The 20,016-nt window shown below is 41.9% G+C and overlaps 1 protein-coding gene across 1 annotated transcript; it reads left to right on the top strand.

Moving 5' to 3' along the window:
• Nucleotides 1-1,245: 1,245 nt before the first annotated feature.
• Nucleotides 1,246-19,377, top strand: fes (FES proto-oncogene, tyrosine kinase; the record flags this gene model as incomplete). The annotated part of the gene is made up of 20 exons (XM_080730042.1): nucleotides 1,246-1,355; nucleotides 1,492-1,565; nucleotides 1,708-1,934; nucleotides 4,727-4,900; nucleotides 6,819-6,915; nucleotides 7,263-7,446; nucleotides 7,827-7,964; nucleotides 8,525-8,644; nucleotides 9,134-9,256; nucleotides 10,490-10,682; nucleotides 10,990-11,142; nucleotides 11,527-11,736; nucleotides 14,293-14,415; nucleotides 14,712-14,765; nucleotides 15,046-15,164; nucleotides 16,011-16,105; nucleotides 16,249-16,372; nucleotides 17,075-17,232; nucleotides 17,415-17,537; nucleotides 19,235-19,377. The coding sequence occupies exons 3-20, from the start codon at nucleotides 1,710-1,712 to the stop codon at nucleotides 19,375-19,377; spliced, it is 2,556 nt and encodes an 851-aa protein (XP_080586168.1). The 5' UTR covers nucleotides 1,246-1,355; nucleotides 1,492-1,565; nucleotides 1,708-1,709.
• Between the last annotated feature and the right edge of the window lie 639 nt (nucleotides 19,378-20,016).

Below are 20,016 nucleotides of genomic sequence, written 5' to 3'. Positions count from 1 at the left end.
AGTAAAGAATTTACTCCCCCTCATAAAAAAAGGAACGGCTCCCTACTGCGAACCGGATCCCATCGTTCATTTCAAAGGGCCGTTCAAAATACTCCATTCGTTCACGAACGTCCCATCTCTATTGCACGCTCTGCTTGCGAAAGTAACTAGAACTGCACTCTGGTGAGGTGCCAACTTGTTTCTTGTGCACAAGTAGGCCATAATGCGCTTACCACTGGCATCACCACTGGCGATGCCAGTGGCATCACCACTGGCAGCACCAGGAATGCTGGTCCCTCATTGGCTGTTAATGATGACGTTGCCAGAAATGCCTGTCCCTGATTGGGCTACGGGCTTAAACACACATACACAGCCCAACACAGTACTTGCGCGCTCTGCTGGCGCAAGTAATACATACGCGGATTAACAATTTATTATCCGATCACTCCTGTCTGAAGCCTTGGTCAGGTAGGACAGATGGATGCAAAATGGAATATAATTTCTTTGTATTAAAGGAGCTATAGTCAACTTTTTCATTGTAGGGCCGACACTTTGTTTACATCCTAGTCTATAGACTAGAATGTAAACAAAGTGTCGGTCTGACAATGGCCAAAATGATTATTTTATCATTATTTTACGCTTTTTGTGGTCATTTTTGAATAGAAACACATAATATGAAGCTTATTTTTTTATAAAATATTTTCGAAAAATTATTTTTATTTTAGCATCCGTTTTTCAAGAAAAAGTTGACAATAGCTCCTTTAATTTGAAAAAAGAACACCCAGACCTTCTTTTGGGGGACCAAACAATAAGTACTTTTAGAGGTAAGATTGCCTTTTTGGCAGAAAATTTCCTTTAACCTTACTATTATATAATTGTATATTCATTGAATAAGGCTATAGAGTCCCCCATTTGACTATAAAACGCACAACAGTACAGGCTTACTATAAATTAGAAAAAATACTATATTTTTTGCTTCATTTTTAGTTCACTTCAACAGAGAAAGGGGTTGCTGAGCAGGTTAGTAAATATTTGAGCCTCTCATGGGTGCCTCAAGATTAACTTAGTTAAATCAGTGTATAGCAATTACTGTGACTGTACAGTAATTGCTTCCTGTTGTAATAGTAACTAATATTAACAATGTCTCACACTGTTTCACACAGAACGGTTTTGAGCACACATGAGGAAGTGTTTTGTTTCAACTACTTTCTTTTTTGTTCAAGGGGAAGTGAAAACAAGTGAATAGCCCCCTGGTCATACAGAGGTTCAGTTATCAGTGACTGCTTCAAACAGTAACCTGTTATACTGTTTCTAAATTCACCTTCTACGGACTCCATAATGGATTAATGCTGAGAGATAGAAAAGATATAGCAGAGGTGGGTAGTAATGAGTTACATTTAAGTTCCATTAACTTAAGTAACATTTTGAATGAATTAGTGTCATGCACATTATATTTTACTTTTACTCTAGTATATTTGAAATATTTTGTACTAATTATGTTGTTTCTTTCAGAGACTTCAGCCAAAGAGGCTGACTGGTATTTGCTGCTTTGCATCGAAGAGATTTCGTGTCGATTGAAAAAAGAGGTACAGTTTTAACTCAAGTCCGTTTTACTGACTAGAGAGTTGGTTAAGGAAACAATCCTTTTATTTGATTTTGAATCATTTTCTTTTGTTTGTTTGTTTTGCTACTCTACAAACCTCTGCTGTGTTTGACCTTCATATACAGATATGGGGTTTGGGGAGGTTCTCTGGTGCCCGCAAGCACATGCAGCCCTGCTGCGGCTGCAAGACTCTGAGCTTCACCTGATGGAGGTTATGAAGAAATGGATGGCTCAGCGGGCCAAGAGTGAACGGGAGTTCTCTGCACAGCTTCACCAGATGTCTGTCATGGTGGACAGGCTGGATAGGCCTCAGTCTGGTGGAGGAATGGATTACATCAGCCAGCTCAACAAGGTGATGCATCAATTTTGCAATAGTCTACTGTAGAATATGAACAATGTTTGGATATGTCACTGCAGGAAATGTACACAGTAAACTTAGTATACCGCTTTCAACCAGTTTCCCTATTTTGGTCAAGTCATTACAGAAAGCCATTCAATTTAAAAAATATATAATTTAAAAAAAGGTTGATCTATTCTATCTATTCTGTTGTGAGCTTGTAGACTGGTTATTTTAGAATTTTTTGAACAGGGCTTATTCACAGCTTTTTTATATACTGTATACTGTATGCCTGCTACTGTATGTGGCTAAGATGATTTCCCTACACATAAGCATTTGATCAGAGTTGAGCTATACTGCAATTCTGCTGATGCCATTGATGGAACTCTTCGATTGCTCTGCTCAAGAAGTATTCCTCAGAGTCTAACAGTCCACACCAATGCAACTCCTGTTGCATTGGTCCATGTTGCAGACAATGCCGACTGCCCAGTGGTGAAAGTGAGCCGGAACGGCCGGAACCCCCGTTCCGGTAAAACATTTGGGGACGGAACTGCGTTCCGTTAAGAAAAGGAGAAGCCAGCTGTCAAAATCCCATGTTAAATAACCTGCCACAAACGCACGTCCAGGAAGAAAACAATAGCCTATACTAAAGTCAGATTAACATACAGTACACAAGTGTTACTAGTTATATTTTCTGATAAAGTGCTTCTAAATTATTCCCGTGGGTTTGTGTAGGTCAGTGTGATCCAGTCTGTTTGCGTTTCAGTGTTTGTTTGACACGGAGCGAGTGGGTGGGACGTTCGCGAACGAATCGAGTCTTTTGAACGGCTCTTTGAAATGAACGATAGGATTCGGTTCACAGTAGGGAGCCGTTCCTTTCTAATGAACAGTGGTGGGAAAATTACTCAATTTCTTTAGAAATATCAATACTGCAATCAAGTAGAAGTTTGGAATGTTAATGTACTTGAGTAGTAGAAGTATCAAAATGTAGGCCTACGTCTTTTGAACGGCTCTTTGAAAGGAACGGATCCCAGAGATCCGGCTCACTTCAAAGAGCCATAAATCCCATCTCTAGGAGGACTCGTGTGTCGTGTCTGTGCCTGCATGCGGCAATAAATGCAGAATAGACCAAAATGATTCAATTCTGCATCTGGAAATGGGAGATGTAGTAGTGGAGTAGAATTAAAAGTATTGGAAATACTCCAGTAAAGTAGGCTAGGCTATACTTAAAACCTGTACTTAAATACAGTACTTTAGTAAATGTAGGTCTACTTAGTTACTTTAGATAACTGGTTATAATAATATTAATAATAATATATAGACCTATAATAATATAATAAGGGTAATAATAATATATATATATATATATATATATGCTTACCCTTCTGTATGGAACAATGACAATATGAAGAGGCTTATTATAGAAGCGCAGCAGGTGGGCCTCCCAAAATGCAGTTTTCTATGCATTTCAGGGGTTTTGGGGGATTAGAGCCTCCCAAATTTTTTTCGGCCGCGCGGCTTCGCCGCGCAGCCAATTTATGACAGTTCCGGCAAGAATTTCAAACCACTTTCACCACTGCGACTGCCTCAAAGGCTTGTTTCAAACCGGCAGCTGACAAACAAGAATAGAAACCACAAAACATACCTCAAGGTGGGTGTGCAACATAGGAAACCATAGCTACAAAGGACAACAGGAAACTCATTCTTTCCATGTTGACGGAAAAAAAGCTTTCTGAGTACCGAGTTGTAACTCAGGTCCGTTTCACTAAGACTAGGGGGTTTAAGACAGTAGTTCATGTCACTCATAATGACATACCCAAAATTGGGACACCAGGTTGAAAGTACAGTAGTTCATCAATGTATGGTTGTAGACAAGAAGAAAACATTCCCAATATGTGTGAGATGCACTTATCGCAGATCTAAAATCTGATTAATTGGGGAATTCATTGCTCCCCTGGGATCCCAAATGATGCCAGTGCCAGTGATAGTAGGCCTACCCACATAAAATATCAAATAAATAATTACTACACAGTGCTGAATGTTCCCCGTTCTGAAGTTGATTTACTGCTCCCACTTAATACTGACATAGTTAATCACTAACAAGTTCCCTATTCTAAAATGTGTTTCCACATTATGTTCTTACTAGCAACAGTAGTATAACACTTTTACTTCAGAGTTGCACCCCATTCCAAAGTGATTTACCAAACCTTGTAAAAACAAACTTTTAAACAGAACTGTCAGGAATGGCAACCCTCCATTTGTATATTTATCCTTATTATAGTAATAAGAATGATATTGTTCCTTTGTGGATATCAGAATAATTGTACAGTGAAAGTTAAGTGTACAGTACAAGTGTTTAAATGTATTATTGTGACTAAAGACAAGGGCAACCGTTGGCAGAGGTGTGCATACTGTAGTTGCCTGATTGCCAGTACATATGTACACAATATGTCAGATATTGAGTTACAAGATATTAAGTGTCATGACCTTTTGTATTGTAATATGATTTGATGAATGATGATGTGTATTGAGTCATTGCAGACAGACACACACACACACACACACACACACACACACACACACACACACACACACACACACACACACACACACACACACACACACACACACACACACACACACACACACAGTAAACACACACATACTGTATGCACTGACGCTCACATACATACATACATACATACATACATACATACATACATACATACATACATACATAAACCTTTTCTGCTTTTGGCACTATCCATTTATTTTTTTAAATTTCTTTCACTTTTTGCTCCTGTTAGTCGTGGGCTGTACTCTACTGTCAGACTGACAACCTGAGCCGTGTGATGCGTAAACGATCAGAGGACTTACTGGACGGTCCCATAAGCAAACTGACTCTCCTCATCAGAGACAAGCAGCAACTCCGCAAGACCTATTCAGAGCAATGGAGTCTACTCCACCAGGAACTTAATAAGGTCTGATAAACGCACGCACGCACGCACACACATGCACGCACGCATGAACGCACGCACACACACACACACACACACACACACACACACACACACACACACACACACACACACACACACACACACACACACACACACACACACATGTACACATGTGTGTTGTTTTTTTAATATAAGAAGCTCGGCCGCCCTGCGTCTGGTCGGCGCCCTGGCCAACTCGGGAACAATGTAAATAGGGAATGAATGCCCCACCCTTTAATGCAAACCCCATTATACCTGTTGTCATAGGATCTGTTTTAACCATCTGTTTGCGTGTGTCCATTTATGCCCATATATGGAGATATCTGTCTGTCCACGTCCATTTTATGCCCATATATAGAGATCTCTGTAGGACATGTTTTGACCATCTGTTTGCCTGTGTCCATTTATGCCCATATATGGAGTTGTCTGTCTGTCTGCGTCCATTTTATGCCCATATATGGAGATCTCTGTAGGACCCGTATTGACCATCTGTTTGCCTGTGTCCATTTATGCTCATATATGGAGATATCTGTATCTGTCTGTCTGCATCCATTTTATGCCCATATATGGAGATCTCTATATCTGTTTGTCTGTGTCCCTTTATGCCCATTATGGAGATCTCTGTATCTGTCTGTGCCTCCGACTGTGTTGCAGACACAGTGCCGGTTCCCCCTTTAATGCAAACCCCATTATACCTGTTGTCATAGGACCCGTTTTGACCATCTGTTTGCCTGTGTCCATTTATGCCCATTGACTCATGTGGCGTACGTGATGTCAGAGCCTTTTATGAAGTGATGTCACAATGAGTTAGCGATTGCGCCGATTTCCTCCGGAACAGCCTGATGTCAACAATCAGCTCCGCATAAGGAGATTCCAAACGTTTTGCGCCGGTTCGGGAAAACCGTGCGTCGGGTCGGGTCGAGGCCCGGCACTGCACTCCGCACCGTGGCGGGGAACGCGCGTGAAGCCGGTGGGACGAACGGTTCTCGAGATACGCGGATTACATACAGACAGACAGACAGACAGACAGACAGACAGACAGACAGAGACTTCTCGCATTTATAGTAAGATAAATTGCTATAATTTTCTGTCCTGATTTTCTTCTCTTGTATGAATCTGCTGGCTATCCCTTTTTGACACGCAGGGCAGAATTGCAATATCAGCTCTATTAATACAGAGCAGTCACATGAAATGAAAATTAATGGACCAGAAACCCAGTTTGGTGACAAAACACATTTTGATTATGATGTCCATTACTGTAGTTTCTCTCGCAATGTTCCTTTTATTACCCAATTATAGCAGCCAGGCAAATGTTGTTTATTTCAACAATCCATATTTATGCCATTCACAATGGGAATTTGTGGATATTATTTGATTTGATTTGCAAGGCCCTTTTTTTGTCGTACGGTACAGATGGACTTCCATTGCTCTGCTGCAGTAGTTTTCAAAAAGTGTGCTGTGAGACCTGTCCAGGTCATTTTTGGGGGCATAGTCAAATCTCATACTCTACTCTCAATTAAACAAACATTAATTTGAAACACTATTTTAGATGTGAGTTCCTGCCCCTGACCAAAATTATGTAGGCATTGGAAATGTACCAGAAATCTTCGTATTTATCTATTTTAAAGTTAATAGTACATTATGTTTCTGAAAATGTACTTGCTTCATAAACTAACTTTGACGCTAACTCTGCATCATTCGTTTTGGAGTGGTACTGTGATTTTTGAGAAACGGCACTACATTTTGTACAGAAAACGGATCTATCTGAGGCGTCGCCAAAAATAATTACTTTTCTCCATAAAATATTATGAAAATATTGTAACTAGCCGATTGACCTTAGTGTGCCTTGGGTACAAAGGTTTGAAAACCACTGCTTCCCTGTGTGCTGTTCTGTATGCAGGTGATCCACACAGAGCTGGAGAGGTTAAAAAGTAGCTACAGACAAGCTGCGAGGGACGCAGCACTGGCCAAGAAGAAGTACCAGGATGCTAGTAAAGGTGGGCCGACTCTCACTTCACTAAAAAGGGGTTTAGAGGCACTCTCATTTTGACGAACTGAAACACAGAGCCATACACTCTCTATGTGTCTCCCACACGCAGGCCCTGTTTATTGGTTGTTTTTAACTATTCCTATTAAAAAAAAAGTAAAAAGAAAAAGGTTTTCAAAACAAAATTGTGTAACATTTTAGATTTATTTTGTATATTTCTGAAAATATGTGAATATACATTTACAAAAGTTTTGAAAAATGTTTGAGTTTTTTTGTGGTGTGTGTGTGTGTGTGTGTGTGTGTGTGTGTGTGTGTGTGTGTGTGTGTGTGTGTGTGTGTGTGTGTGTGTGTGTACAGACAAGGACCGTGACAAGGCAAAAGAACGCTATGTCAAGACTATGCTGAGACACCATGAGTTGCACAATGACTATGTTCTGTCTGTGCGAGCGGCCCAAGTATATCATCAGCAACATTACAGTAAAATCCAACCTGCCCTGCTTGATGCACTGCAGAGTCTACAGCAGGAGATGGTGCTCATACTGTAAGCTGAAATGTGTTAAAACATATAGAGAAATTGGAGTGTGTGTGTGTGTGTGTGTGTGTGTGTGTGTGTGTGTGTGTGTGTGTGTGTGTGTGTGTGTGTGTGTGTGTGCGTGCGTGCGTGCGTGCGTGCGTGCGTGCGTGCGTGCGTGCGTGCGTGCGTGCGTGCGTGCGTGCGTGCGCGCGCGCGAGTGTATTATTATTACAACTATACTAAATGTGCAAAGCCCACAGCACTGGAGCACACTTTAACTCCATTTAGCACCATCCATTTATAATATACATTATACAAATGAATGTATTGGCCACATATTGTTAACAATGTTACTTGTGTGTAGCCTAATAATCTTATGAGATGCCTATCCATAACCTCTGACCCAGTAGGGAGATCTTGCAGGAGTATTTTGACATTTCCAGTCTTGTCCACCATGAAGTTGAGCGCATCCACAAGGAGATGTCCTCTGCTCTCAACTTGATAGACCATGAAAAGGAATATGAAAACTTCATCCAACAGAACAGGTACTGAAGGCCTGAACGCCTTCTTCTCCTAAACCATACATAGGCAACTGGCGGCCCGGGGGCCACATGCGGCCCCCACCTTCACTTAATGTGGCCCACAGGTTAATACCGGAATACTGATATATTACTGATTTCAGCTGTTACAATTCCAAACATGACCTGCTTTAATTCCGTCAGTCATTAGTAGCTTAATGACTAGTATAGTAGTATTAAAATGTATTTTTTTATGTCCAATGTATTTGTATTTAGGTTCATAAAGTTAACATGAGTATCTAACTAAATGTGTTTGAAATTAAATCAAAATGTTAAATTTCAGGATTCCAATTAAAAAATAACAAAAAATAATTCAGGATTCCAATTCAAAAGAAGCAAAAATAGCTTTTGTATGAGATACTAGAATGACAAAGTAGGACGTAGCAATATGCAATGTGGCCCTCTGGAGTGAAGGTGGAAATATAGTGGCCCTCTCCATCATCAACGTTGCCCACCCTTGTCCTAAACCAAATAAACATGCATACATGTGTACATACTGTATTGTCTCTCTCTTTGTCTACGGGTAGTTCTGTTGGTGACATCCCAGTCTGTGCACACTTTGACTGTGGTGCTCTAGAGGACATTGATCAGCTAAAGCCTGGAGAGATTCAACTGAATGACCTCACACTGGAGACACTCCAACACAGGTGAGTTTAAAGCATGCAGCTTCAAGCCCTGTTCATACTTTGTCACTTGGCGTTGTCGTGCTCTGAATATGGCCGACCTACAGTACAAGCTCATAACGCGTCACGGGTACGGTGTATTGTGAGCCTGTACATTGTCTATTTTTGGCATGTGGCACGTTATACGACGGAACATAAATTAGACATAATGCTTATACGCACTCACGCATGCACGCACTTACCGGTAGGCATGCACGCACACACACATACACACACGCACGCACAGCCACACACACTCTCACTCTCAAACCCCTCACAGTAATTGGCATATTGATTTCCTCCATTCCCACCTTTCTTAACTCTTCTATAACTCAAGGCTTTCCAACCTTTATTCTCCTTATCCTTGTGCCATCTTTTTCACAAGTACCCCGGCCTCGTTTAAACCTCTTCCTTCTCCCTGTCTTGTTATCTCTATATTCTGCCCACGGCTGCCCTTCCTCTCTCTCTCTGCAGACTGACTGCGACAGAGGAGGAGCTGCTGCTCCTGGCTAGAGTTCTGGGTTCACAGCAGGATTCAGTCAACCACCTGGAGCTGCGACTGGAGGAAGAGAATGGGGGCATGAAGAAAGGACAGAGGTGAGGTAACCTCAGACGACACACAGGAAAATCCTGGGCTGTTCCTGGGCTCTGTGGGTCCATTTGGTTATGTTGGTTCCCTCTCTCAGTTACAATTGGTTACAATGATGATTTTGTCTATGCAGACAAAGGTTAATTGTGATCAGTTTAATGATTAGAGAATGCATGTTCGAGTTTGACCAAACATTGTGGTCTCTCAGTATTTTAAGCTGGTCTGTAGACCCCACATTCTCTCCTAGAGCAATTTAAGCAATTTAAGTCTGTAGGCAGTCTCTCTAATATTGTAATTAAAGCTGGTGCATAGACAGTAATCTCCTGGGCATAGCTGGTCTGTAGTAGAGTGGTTTAACCTGGTCTGTAGTACAGTGGTTTAACCTGGTCTGTAGACAGTCTCTCCTATAGGGTGGTTGTTTAACAGAACTGAACTTTATTGTCACATCACTGGTATAACAAAAGTGAGTGAAATTCTTTGTCATACAAGCTCCATCATTGTAGTTTCAAGAAAGGTGTGAAGAGACAGAAAAACAGGTCAGATGTCATTATGGGCAGTGTGAAATATACACATGGTGCATGATACCTATTGTGTATGGTTAAACGCAGCAGATGTTTTAACGGATATGTCCATAAGGTCCATAATAATGAGGCAGTTTAGTTTACGCTGTATGGTGGTATTGGAGGTAGTAGTGGGGACGTTACATAGTTGTTTAGTGGTGGGAAGATGGTCAGATTGTTTCTCAGTTAAGGGCTTGAGAGTTGCTTCAGAAAATAACAGTTACATGTGGTACTTCCTCTAATGGCAGAGAATGGTTTTTACTTATAACTCTGAATAGTGGGGGGGAAAAGGTTATGTTTTATGTTTTTGGAAAATGTTGAAACGTTTTACCTACAGTATAATGGAATGCCCAATATAGGGATGAAACCAGAAAAAAAAGTAAATGGAATGCACTCCCCAAAACACCCTAACCCAAACCTTCAAAACCGGTCTCAAAACCAACCTCTTTCATATTGCTTTCCCCAGCTAATCTACCTTATGTTTAATTGTTTTTATTAGTCTTAGTGTTTTTTATTCTTTAATAAAGTTGTTTATTTTGTTCTTTTTTTTGTCCCATGTAAAGCGTCTTTGGGTACTCAGAAAAGCGCTATATAAATGTATTTGAGATATTATTATTATTAAATGTTTTAACAAAAGATACATTTTAAGTTCGATATGTGCCCATCACTTCCTGCACACAGGGTGTACCAGTTCAGCAAGCTGCATGCACTGGAGGAGTGTCGGCACCAGGTTCTGCTGACCCTAGGCACCAGAGCCAGGCTGGAGGCTCAAAGACTGCTGCTGACGGAGAGACTAGAATGGCTGGGGTCCCGGGACCCCCCTCTTGCCATGTCTGAGGACAACAGCTCTGTAGTCTCTGCCACCACTTCTGGTGTATGTTCTCTGTGGTTCATTATCTGTCTTTTTGTCATTCATTTAGCATGAACAGTCATGCCCGCCGCTGTCATTATTGCCCTGGCAACACTACTTTTCACGAAAGGTTATTGTCAGTTTGGATTTTTAATTTAATAATTCAGCTACGACACCAATAATCCATGGCATCTGCTGCAAATAAAAAAAGATAAAGATGTTATTAAATTAATACAGGTCAACTAAGATTAAGTTTCATAACTGGAAATTCAGAATAATTCATTGCGATGTATTGTATATCAACCTCGCTTTTCTGTGATCTGCTTTTCAGGAGCTGGAGAGGAGTGGTTCCAAACACCTCAGCAAGGACGGGATCATGAACCAACTGACCGAGCTGGGCAATATGTTTAAAACCAAATTCACAGTCAGTAGTACGGTAACTCCTTACTGTCAGGGCACAATAATCCACCAGCATTCTAGAGCAGTGGTTCTCAAATCTTTTTGGCTCAGGGCCCCCCTTTAAATAGGTTTTTCATCCACGGCACCCCTGTATTATACGTAGCACCTCACATTGTCAGTACAACAATATGTAAATATTTCCCCTTAAGATAGAGAATATCCATTTATAGGACAATATAGGACAACTTGAAATTAATGTTATACTTGAAGTCACCCCTTGAACCCCAGTATCCCTATTCTGGGGGAACATTCACCAAAAACAACAGATCTACCAGCTCGTGGCTTGTAGATCTGTTGTTTTTGGTCAAAAAGATTGAAACAAAACATTAAGGGACCCATACAAATGGGTCCAGACCCACTGGAACCAGTGGTTTTTGTAGCACATTTAATCAAGTCTTCTTGTGTGCAGGTGCCCCCAGACCTGGCCTTGGTGCCAGAGCAGGACCGACCGCTGGGGCAGCAGGGCTGGTACCATGGAGCCATCCCCAGGCTGGAGGTGCAGGAGCTGCTGAAGAACGATGGAGACTTCCTGGTCAGACAGAGCCAGGGGAAGCCAGAGTATGTCCTCTCTGTCTACGGGGACGGGGCCTGTCGACACTTCCTCATTCAGAGAGTTGACGTAAGTCAGTGTTTCTCAAACCTTCAAATTTCATGGTCTCCCCTTAACTCTGGCAGTGTACAAATGGAACGAAATGGACGCGTTAGGGTCCATTTGTATACACTGTCAGAGTTACAGACGTGTAAGGGACAATTTAGACCCCCATAAAGGAACCTAGAGAATCCCTTAAATCCACTTTGAGGACCACTGACTAAATCTGGAGGTTCCCATACTTTTTTATTTTCAACGTCCCCCCAGTTTGTTTTGCATTAAGCCACAGACCCCCATAACTCTGAGAGTGTGCAAACTGAACCGTTTATACACTCAGTTACACATTCACAGACCTATAATTAATCATCCATTTGGTTCCTAACTACGTTTTCATTTAGTTGGGGACCCCCGGGTGTCCCCAGACACCACTTTGAGAACCACTGAGTTAATCTGGTGCCGTGCACCACATACAGTACCTCATACAGTACTGTTACACATTTTTGTTTCTACAGTAGGGTACTTAAAATGATGTTCAAGTGATATTCCAGAGCTCCATCTACTATCTAGAACAGGGGTTCCCAAACCTTTTTGTCGCAGGGCACCCCATACATTTTTTTTTTAATCCAAGGCACCCCTACATAACTACATTATCATTTTCACTCCCAGCACCTTATATTTATAGCATATCGTCGTTGACGGGTGGAAACCTTGTATGTCCAAAAACGTTTTGTATTTATCATCTATAAAATGTACTCTATATTGACTCTATATTGACTAGTGAAAACAGCAGATCTACAAGCACACAACGCCTCGCATCGCGAGGCGTTGTGTGCTTGTAGATCGGCTGTTTTCACTAGTTTTGTGCGACAGTCTTGTATGATGAAGCAGGGCTTTGCTTTACCAAAAGACGTACACATTTGAAACTTGGAGATACGAGGTTTCTGCCCGACAGACGATATCTTAGTGATTATGTTGCGTGGAAAGCGTTGGGATAATAGCCATTTTGGTTAGAACTGACTGAAAATAACTTTGTACTTCAAGTTTAAAATGATACTAAATATTTGTTCAAGTGTCCAAATTAATTCCAAATATTATCAAATGATCTCGCGGCACCCCTGGACTGCCGTCACGGCACCCCAGGACTTTGAAAACCCCTGCCTGATCTAGAAAACTCCAACGAGTTTTGGTGTTTCAACCGGTCGAAATGGGCCGTGAAATAAAAGAAAAATCATCAAAGTGCATTACAGAGCAAACATTTACCGAACCACAGATTCCCGACATTACCCACGGCCACGACACATTGCATCCCTGACAACAGTGGAGCAGCTGCTGTGTTCACTGGCAGCCGTCTGTGTCTCCGCTGATACCCCTTGTTCCTTCCACTTAGTAAAAACTGAAAGTTCAATTTTACCACAGTATGTTTATCATTTACAGTGGGCCAGCGGCTATAGAACCTGAACGATGTTCAATTTTACCACAGCATGTGTTTATCATTACAGTGGGCCAGCGGCTATAGGTCTACTGTACTGTTCTCTATTACTGTAGCTCCAATGAAAGCAGAACAGGATTAGTATCACTGGGGGAAGACTGGTAATGGCCTATATATGTTTTATCACAGCTTAGAGAAGAAGTGATTTGTTCCTCTATAATTTGATGGTGTAATAAGGTAATACTGTGGATTTATCTCAAACTAGTCCTGTGCCCGGAGGTGTGTGATGAGGGATTGAATGTAGGAGTCTCAGAAGTAATGTTGGAGAACCCAGACCGGTGCCCGTTGGGCAGAATAGTCACCACCGCTGTCCAGTTGTGCAATACCCATTGTATCCATCTGTCTGTCTGGCACTCCTTTATGCCCATATAGCGTATGGTGTTCCATGTCCAGCTGGGCTTTGTTGTCAGTTGGGCATTGTTACCATGGCAACGATATTGTGTAGTATCAGTGATGTCAGCATGCAGACAGACGGGCGGCGGACAGACATTCGCTAAATTAATAGTTAGATGGGGCAGAGAGAGAGAACAGGAAATAAAGTGTAGTTTTTGAGCGGTACTAACCGCTCCAACATCTGGCTTTGTTCTCTATGTACAGTATGTATGCATGTACTGTATATGTATACTTTTGCCCTACTCATATCTCCGCCACCGTTGCCCCTATCCATGCCAAACTTTGCACATACACTCCTTGGTTGCCTAACCACAACCCCTCATTTCTTACATGGCCCTCTTCAAGAATCAGGCAGATTCTTGCAAAACACATTTTTGGACACTGCTCCTACAGATTTTGCCCTAAAATCACGCGATGCGGTACACAGTATCTCTAAAGTCATGTCATCAACATGGATCTGTCCCATTTTGCTTATTCCCTCCTGATTGGCTACCATTGCCTTCTAAAGTTTGTGTATGCGACCTGACGGTCGTTTATCTCCTGATTAGGGAGTCTTACTGGTTTCTTTTGGGGAATTCCAACACAACATATTTACAACAACATACAACATACAGTGGAGGTGTGTGTGTACGTCTGTATATGCATACGTCTTTTTGTGACATGGATGCATGCATGTCATGACTCATGCATTTCTGTGTCAGTAGAATGTGTTCCGTCTGGATGGAGAAGGGTTCCCCAGTATCCCCCTACTGGTGCACAACCTGGTCTCCTCACAACAACACGTCACCAAGAGGACAGACATTGTGCTTAAGACACCTATCCTTAAGGTCTCTCTCCTTCACACACACACACAAACGCACTCACTCACACACGCACGCACGCACGCACACACGCGCGCACACACGCACGCACGCACGCACGCACGCACACACACACACACACACACACACACACACTACACACACTGTTGACACAAGATAGTAAAAGCGTTATTGTCGATAACAACTGGTACCGTGGGTGTTGTTAGATTTTACAGTCTGCTATAAATTGTTGCTTTCTCTCCGTTTCTCTCTCCCACTCTCTCTCTCTCTCTCTCTCTTTCTCTGTATTAAAATAAAATTAGGACAAGTGGGCTCTGGAGCATGATGAGGTTATCTTGGGACACAGTATTGGTCGGGTGAGTTGACATTCACTAACTGGGTGTGTGTGTGTGTGTGTGTGTGTGTGTGTGTGTGTGTGTGTGTGTGTGTGTGTGTGTGTGTGTGTGTGTGTGTGTGTGTGTGTGTGTGTGTGTGTGTGCGTGCGTGTGTGTATGTGCGTGTGTGCGTGCGTGGCTGCGTGCGCGCGCTAGTGTGTCTGTGTGTATGTAATACTGAAAACATTGTGAAGGAACCTTTGCTTTCCCACTGGGTCATTCGTTAATCGTTGCTAATATCCAGTGTGTTTCTATTGCCCAGGGCAACTTTGGGGAGGTTTATATCGGTCGCCTGCGCTCTGATAACACCCCAGTGGCTGTCAAAACCTGCAGGGAACACCTGCCACCAGAACACAAGAATAGGTTCCTTATGGAAGCCAGGTACAAACACACACCCAATACACACACTACATTTACATGCACACACACACGCACGCACGCACGCACGCACGCACGCACGCACGCACACACACACACACACACACACACACACACACACACACACACACACACACACACACACACACACACACACACACACACACACACACACACACACAGAATCAGAATAATGTTTATTGTCACATCACTGGTTTACAGGTGTAAAACAGTAGGTGAAAATAGTTTTATGTGTGGGTATCCGCCAATACAGGAAAATATTTTCTAACTCCTGATCCTAAAATCAATACATATCTCATATGTTCAGCTTGGATGAATTACAGCTGTTAACATATTTTGCTAGGGCTGGTGGGGGGTTGGCAACTGCAGACACCGCCTAGAGGCCAATTTTTTATCTGAGTGCTTGACACTCAAACCCAATTTGTTCCTATAAAGCCAAGGGGGCATAAAAACTAAAGTATCTACATATTTACACATAGCATATCCACCTTTACAGCATGGACACAAGGTTAGAATACCCACAATACAGTGTATTGTCTTGAGAGGTGTTTATTTTGTCACTGTCAGGCAGAAACCTTGTATCTCCATGTTTCAAATGTTTTTTTTTCCGTAAATTAAAGCCCTAATACTTTATGATGCAAAAGTGTTGCACAAAAGTAGTGAAAATAGCAGATCTACAAGCACACAACGCCATACAAGGTTTCCACCCGACCCAACAAATGACGAAATTATTTCTCTTACGTTTCCCCCTTTCTTTCCACTTTTATTACTGTCCCTTCATCTCTTCTCACATCACTTCTATGTATATCTAAACCCAAAATGGTCCAGGATCCTGAAGCAATATGATCACCCCAACATTGTCAGATTAATTGGGGTGTGCACTCAGAAACAACCCATCTACATCATCATGGAGTTAGTGGAAGGTATATTATGTGATCCTCATTTTAACGTACATTAATGTGAAATGAACAATAACTAGATCATATGGGATTATCTGTCCAATAATATATGTTATTTAATAGCCGGAATGACTGTGATGGTGTGTGTGTGTGTGTGTGTCAAACAGGTGGTGACTTTCTCACCTTTCTGCGCACTGTGGGCTACAACATGCAGCCAAAGATGTTGGTCAAAATGGCAGAAAATGTAACTTCTGGCATGGAGTACCTGGAAAGCAAGAAGTGCATCCACAGGTACTGTAGGTCAAACAGATCTATGAATCAGCCATCAGGACACAAACTTTGAAACAAAGATATGAAATAGCATAAAAACATAGTCTATACCAGTTTTGGCCCCACACTCCTCCCCACCTCCTGCTCAGCAGACAGCAGGCCTGCCCAGTGCCCACCCCTCCCCAACCTTCTCCCAGCTCCCCCTGCCTCCTTCTCAGGCCTGCCCACCCCTCCCCAACCCCCACTCAGCACAGCAGTAGCAGTAGGTCCCGATTGTGATGTCACAATCGGACCTAAAATCAGACAGCCCGTACTGAGACCTGCTTACATAATTCTGCCCATTAAACTTAGAAAGACACAATGGTCAGAAATAGGAGTTTGTGAGGATAGAACGTGCTGGTGGGACACCAAAAGAAATACATAAAAATTGGAGAAAGAAAATTGCCTCCTTACTAAAGCATGTTTTCAAAACCCTAGCTGTTGCATCAGGGTGATCATAAAAAAATATTATTTTCAGATAGGAAGTCATTTCGAGAATGTTTCTAATTATAATGATTTACAGGATCTTTTGTTTTATGATGAATTTCTTTTAACACCTCTCTCCCCACTGACTGACTGACTGACTGACTGACTGACTGACTGACTGACTGACTCACTCACTCACTCACTCACCCACCCACCCACACACCCCACCATCACTTTAAACAGCCTTTCTCATTTCAGGGATCTAGCAGCAAGAAACTGTCTGGTGGGAGACGAGAACATAGTAAAAATCAGTGATTTTGGTATGTCTCGTGAGCAAGTGGATGGTGTCTATTCTGCCACAGGAGTGTTCAAACAGATCCCAGTCAAATGGACGGCCCCCGAGGCCCTCAACTATGGTACGGCCCATTTGCTTCTGACCGACAGACATGACCTCTGTTTGGTTATGTATAAAAACCCAAAAGGTTTTCTGCAAAAAAACAATATCCTGTTTCAGATCAGAGGAAAAAAAGCACATAGATTATGGTAGTGACAGTTAGACAGTGTCTTTGCCAATGCTGCCCCCTGTTGGTGTTTTCAGGGCGTTACACCACGGAGAGTGACGTGTGGAGCTTTGGTATCTTGCTGTGGGAGACTTTCTCCAAGGGAACGACTCCATATACCAGCATGAGCAACCAACAGACACGGGAGGAGGTGGAGAGCGGTACGGAAGCATTATGTGTATGAATCTACAGCAATTTGTATATAATAATAATAACACTGCCTAAATACAACATTGATTGTTTGAATATGGAAACATTTGAACTGGGGACCCCCCACCCTGACAAGCACTTGGAATTGTAGGTATTAGGTAGCCGCAAATTGCAACACTAGATTCTTTATAATCGGATGAATCTAGGGTTGCAATACCTCCCATAGGCAGCCAATGCATCAAAACAGTTTTTTGCTATCTGATTGTATTAAACGACTTCAAACTCAGCAATATTGCGGCTCTATGGAAAGCTTGGAATTTACTCTTGCTATCTGCAAAGTGTTTGTTTCTGAAAAATCCACCGTATAATTGTTATGATTTATTTTCTGTCAAGAAATCCGAGCAGACATGGTTTATTTTCTAAGTGTTGAATTTCGGAAGCGCTCGTCTTCTATAACGCCATGTCCCGCTGCCTCCTGCATAATGTGACATTTAGAACCAGGTGGTCACAGGACCGCTGAGGGATTTTCCACGAGCGCTTCCAAACTCCAGGACTTAGAAAAAAATATCACCTGAAGCAAATTTCTTGGATAGAAAGTTGCTCCTAACATGTCTACTGTGGATTTTTATGAAACAAACACTTTGCAGATAGAAAGAGTAAATTCCAAACTTTCCATAGAGCCACAATATTGGTGAGTTTGAAGTCGTTTAATACAATCAGATAGCAAAAAACTGTTTTGATGCATTGGATCCCTATGGGAGGTATTGCAACCCTAGATTCATCCGATTATAAAAAATCTAGTGTTGCAATTTGCGGCTAGGTATTAGGCTACATTTAATGTGACTCGGTTCCACAGATAAATATTGTGAAAATAGCCGAACTACATGCTCACAACGACTTGCACTGCAATGCGTTGTGAGCTGTAGATCGGCTATTTTCACAATATTCGCCCCTTGCTTACTTATATTTGACAGTTTGGCCAGGTATTAAACGGTCTTGAAAGTCCTTAAATTGTCACTGTCATGTGCATATATACCCTGTATACATTTATACTGTGTGTTGGTTTGTTTACCATTGAGTGAGAAAAAGAAATGACATTAAGCTATAATCATCTGGGGACAATTGGGGTCCCAACCCCAAGTTTGAGAACCACTGCTCTCCTGAAACCTGCCCATTAGTAGCTTACCATCTGTCAACAGCTGTAATTCTTCTTATTGTGTGGCATATACTGTACTTTGTACATTACCTCAAGGCAAAAATACCTACATGTACGGTAATTATGTGTGTAGGTAGAGAAAGAGAGAGAGAGAGAGAGAGAGAGAGAGAGAGAGAGAGAGAGAGAGAGAGAGAGACAGACAGACAGACAGACAGACACAATGAACACAAGAGACATTGACCACTTAAACCCTACATGTACCTGTACTTTGTTGACAGGGGTCCCCCAATGGTCTATACTAACTTGACTGGCGTCCCACAAGATTATTTACCACTCCGTTTTCCCCTTTAGACCAAATCTCTTTGAAGAGAATAGCCAATCTACAAGCTCACAACACGTGGCGATACGTAGTGAGCTTGTACATACCACCAGTAGACTATTTTTGCTGAATGTTCCCCCCCCCAGAACAGGGACGCAAGGAATCATGTGGGTTAAATGAATTTAAAATGTCCTCTCTTCATGTGCAACTCACATGTTCTCAATGTCTCCCAGGGTACCATATGCCTGCCCCCGCCGGCTGCCCCCCGGAGGTCTACAGCCTCATGTGTAGCTGCTGGCAGTATGACCCCAGAAACAGACCAACTTTCACCCAACTCCAGGCTGAACTCAGTGCTCTCTACCACAAGTTTCCATGACATGCTTGTTTTGGGTGGAACATGTTTGCTGTTTTTTGTTTTCAGTTAACTTTCACCCGTCTCCTTTTTAGCTGAACAGCATACAAGTGAAATATTTTTGTATTTATTATTTGGTACTGTAGAACATTTCTCTCTCTTTGTTGTGCCACAGATAGAAACCCCATGTATTTTTCCCACAGAGATTTCCGTAATATAGTATATAATACCAGTAAGACACCCTAAGGGTGGGAAGCGACCCTCACACTGAAACATCAGAGCTTCTTAATATGGCACAGTTAAGAAGCAGGAGTTAAACTATTAATCTGGCTGGTCGGGTCATCATTGTGATGTCAGAACAGGTCAGCTAAACCGTAATATAGTATATAATATAATGAAATGTTAAAATGTTTTTTGACACAGAATCAAATGATGATTCACCAGGAGCCTAGAAGGCTTGTTTACAGGTTTAAAATATATTTATATTTATATTTATATAAATATTTTCTGAAATATCTATCGCTACAATTTCTTTCTCTATAAAATGACAGAATGCATCTGAAAATGTCAAATGGTGTAAGTGTAACCGTTTAAAAAAATTAAATGTTATCCACTTGAGTGAGTGAATGAGTGAGTGAGTGAGTGTAATCTAAGGAGTTTATA

This window comes from Nannobrachium achirus (genome assembly GCF_963921795.1).
Source record: "Nannobrachium achirus genome assembly, chromosome: 7".
Classification (NCBI taxonomy): Eukaryota; Metazoa; Chordata; class Actinopteri; order Myctophiformes; family Myctophidae; genus Nannobrachium; species Nannobrachium achirus.
This window is presented reverse-complemented; position numbering and strand designations above follow the sequence as displayed.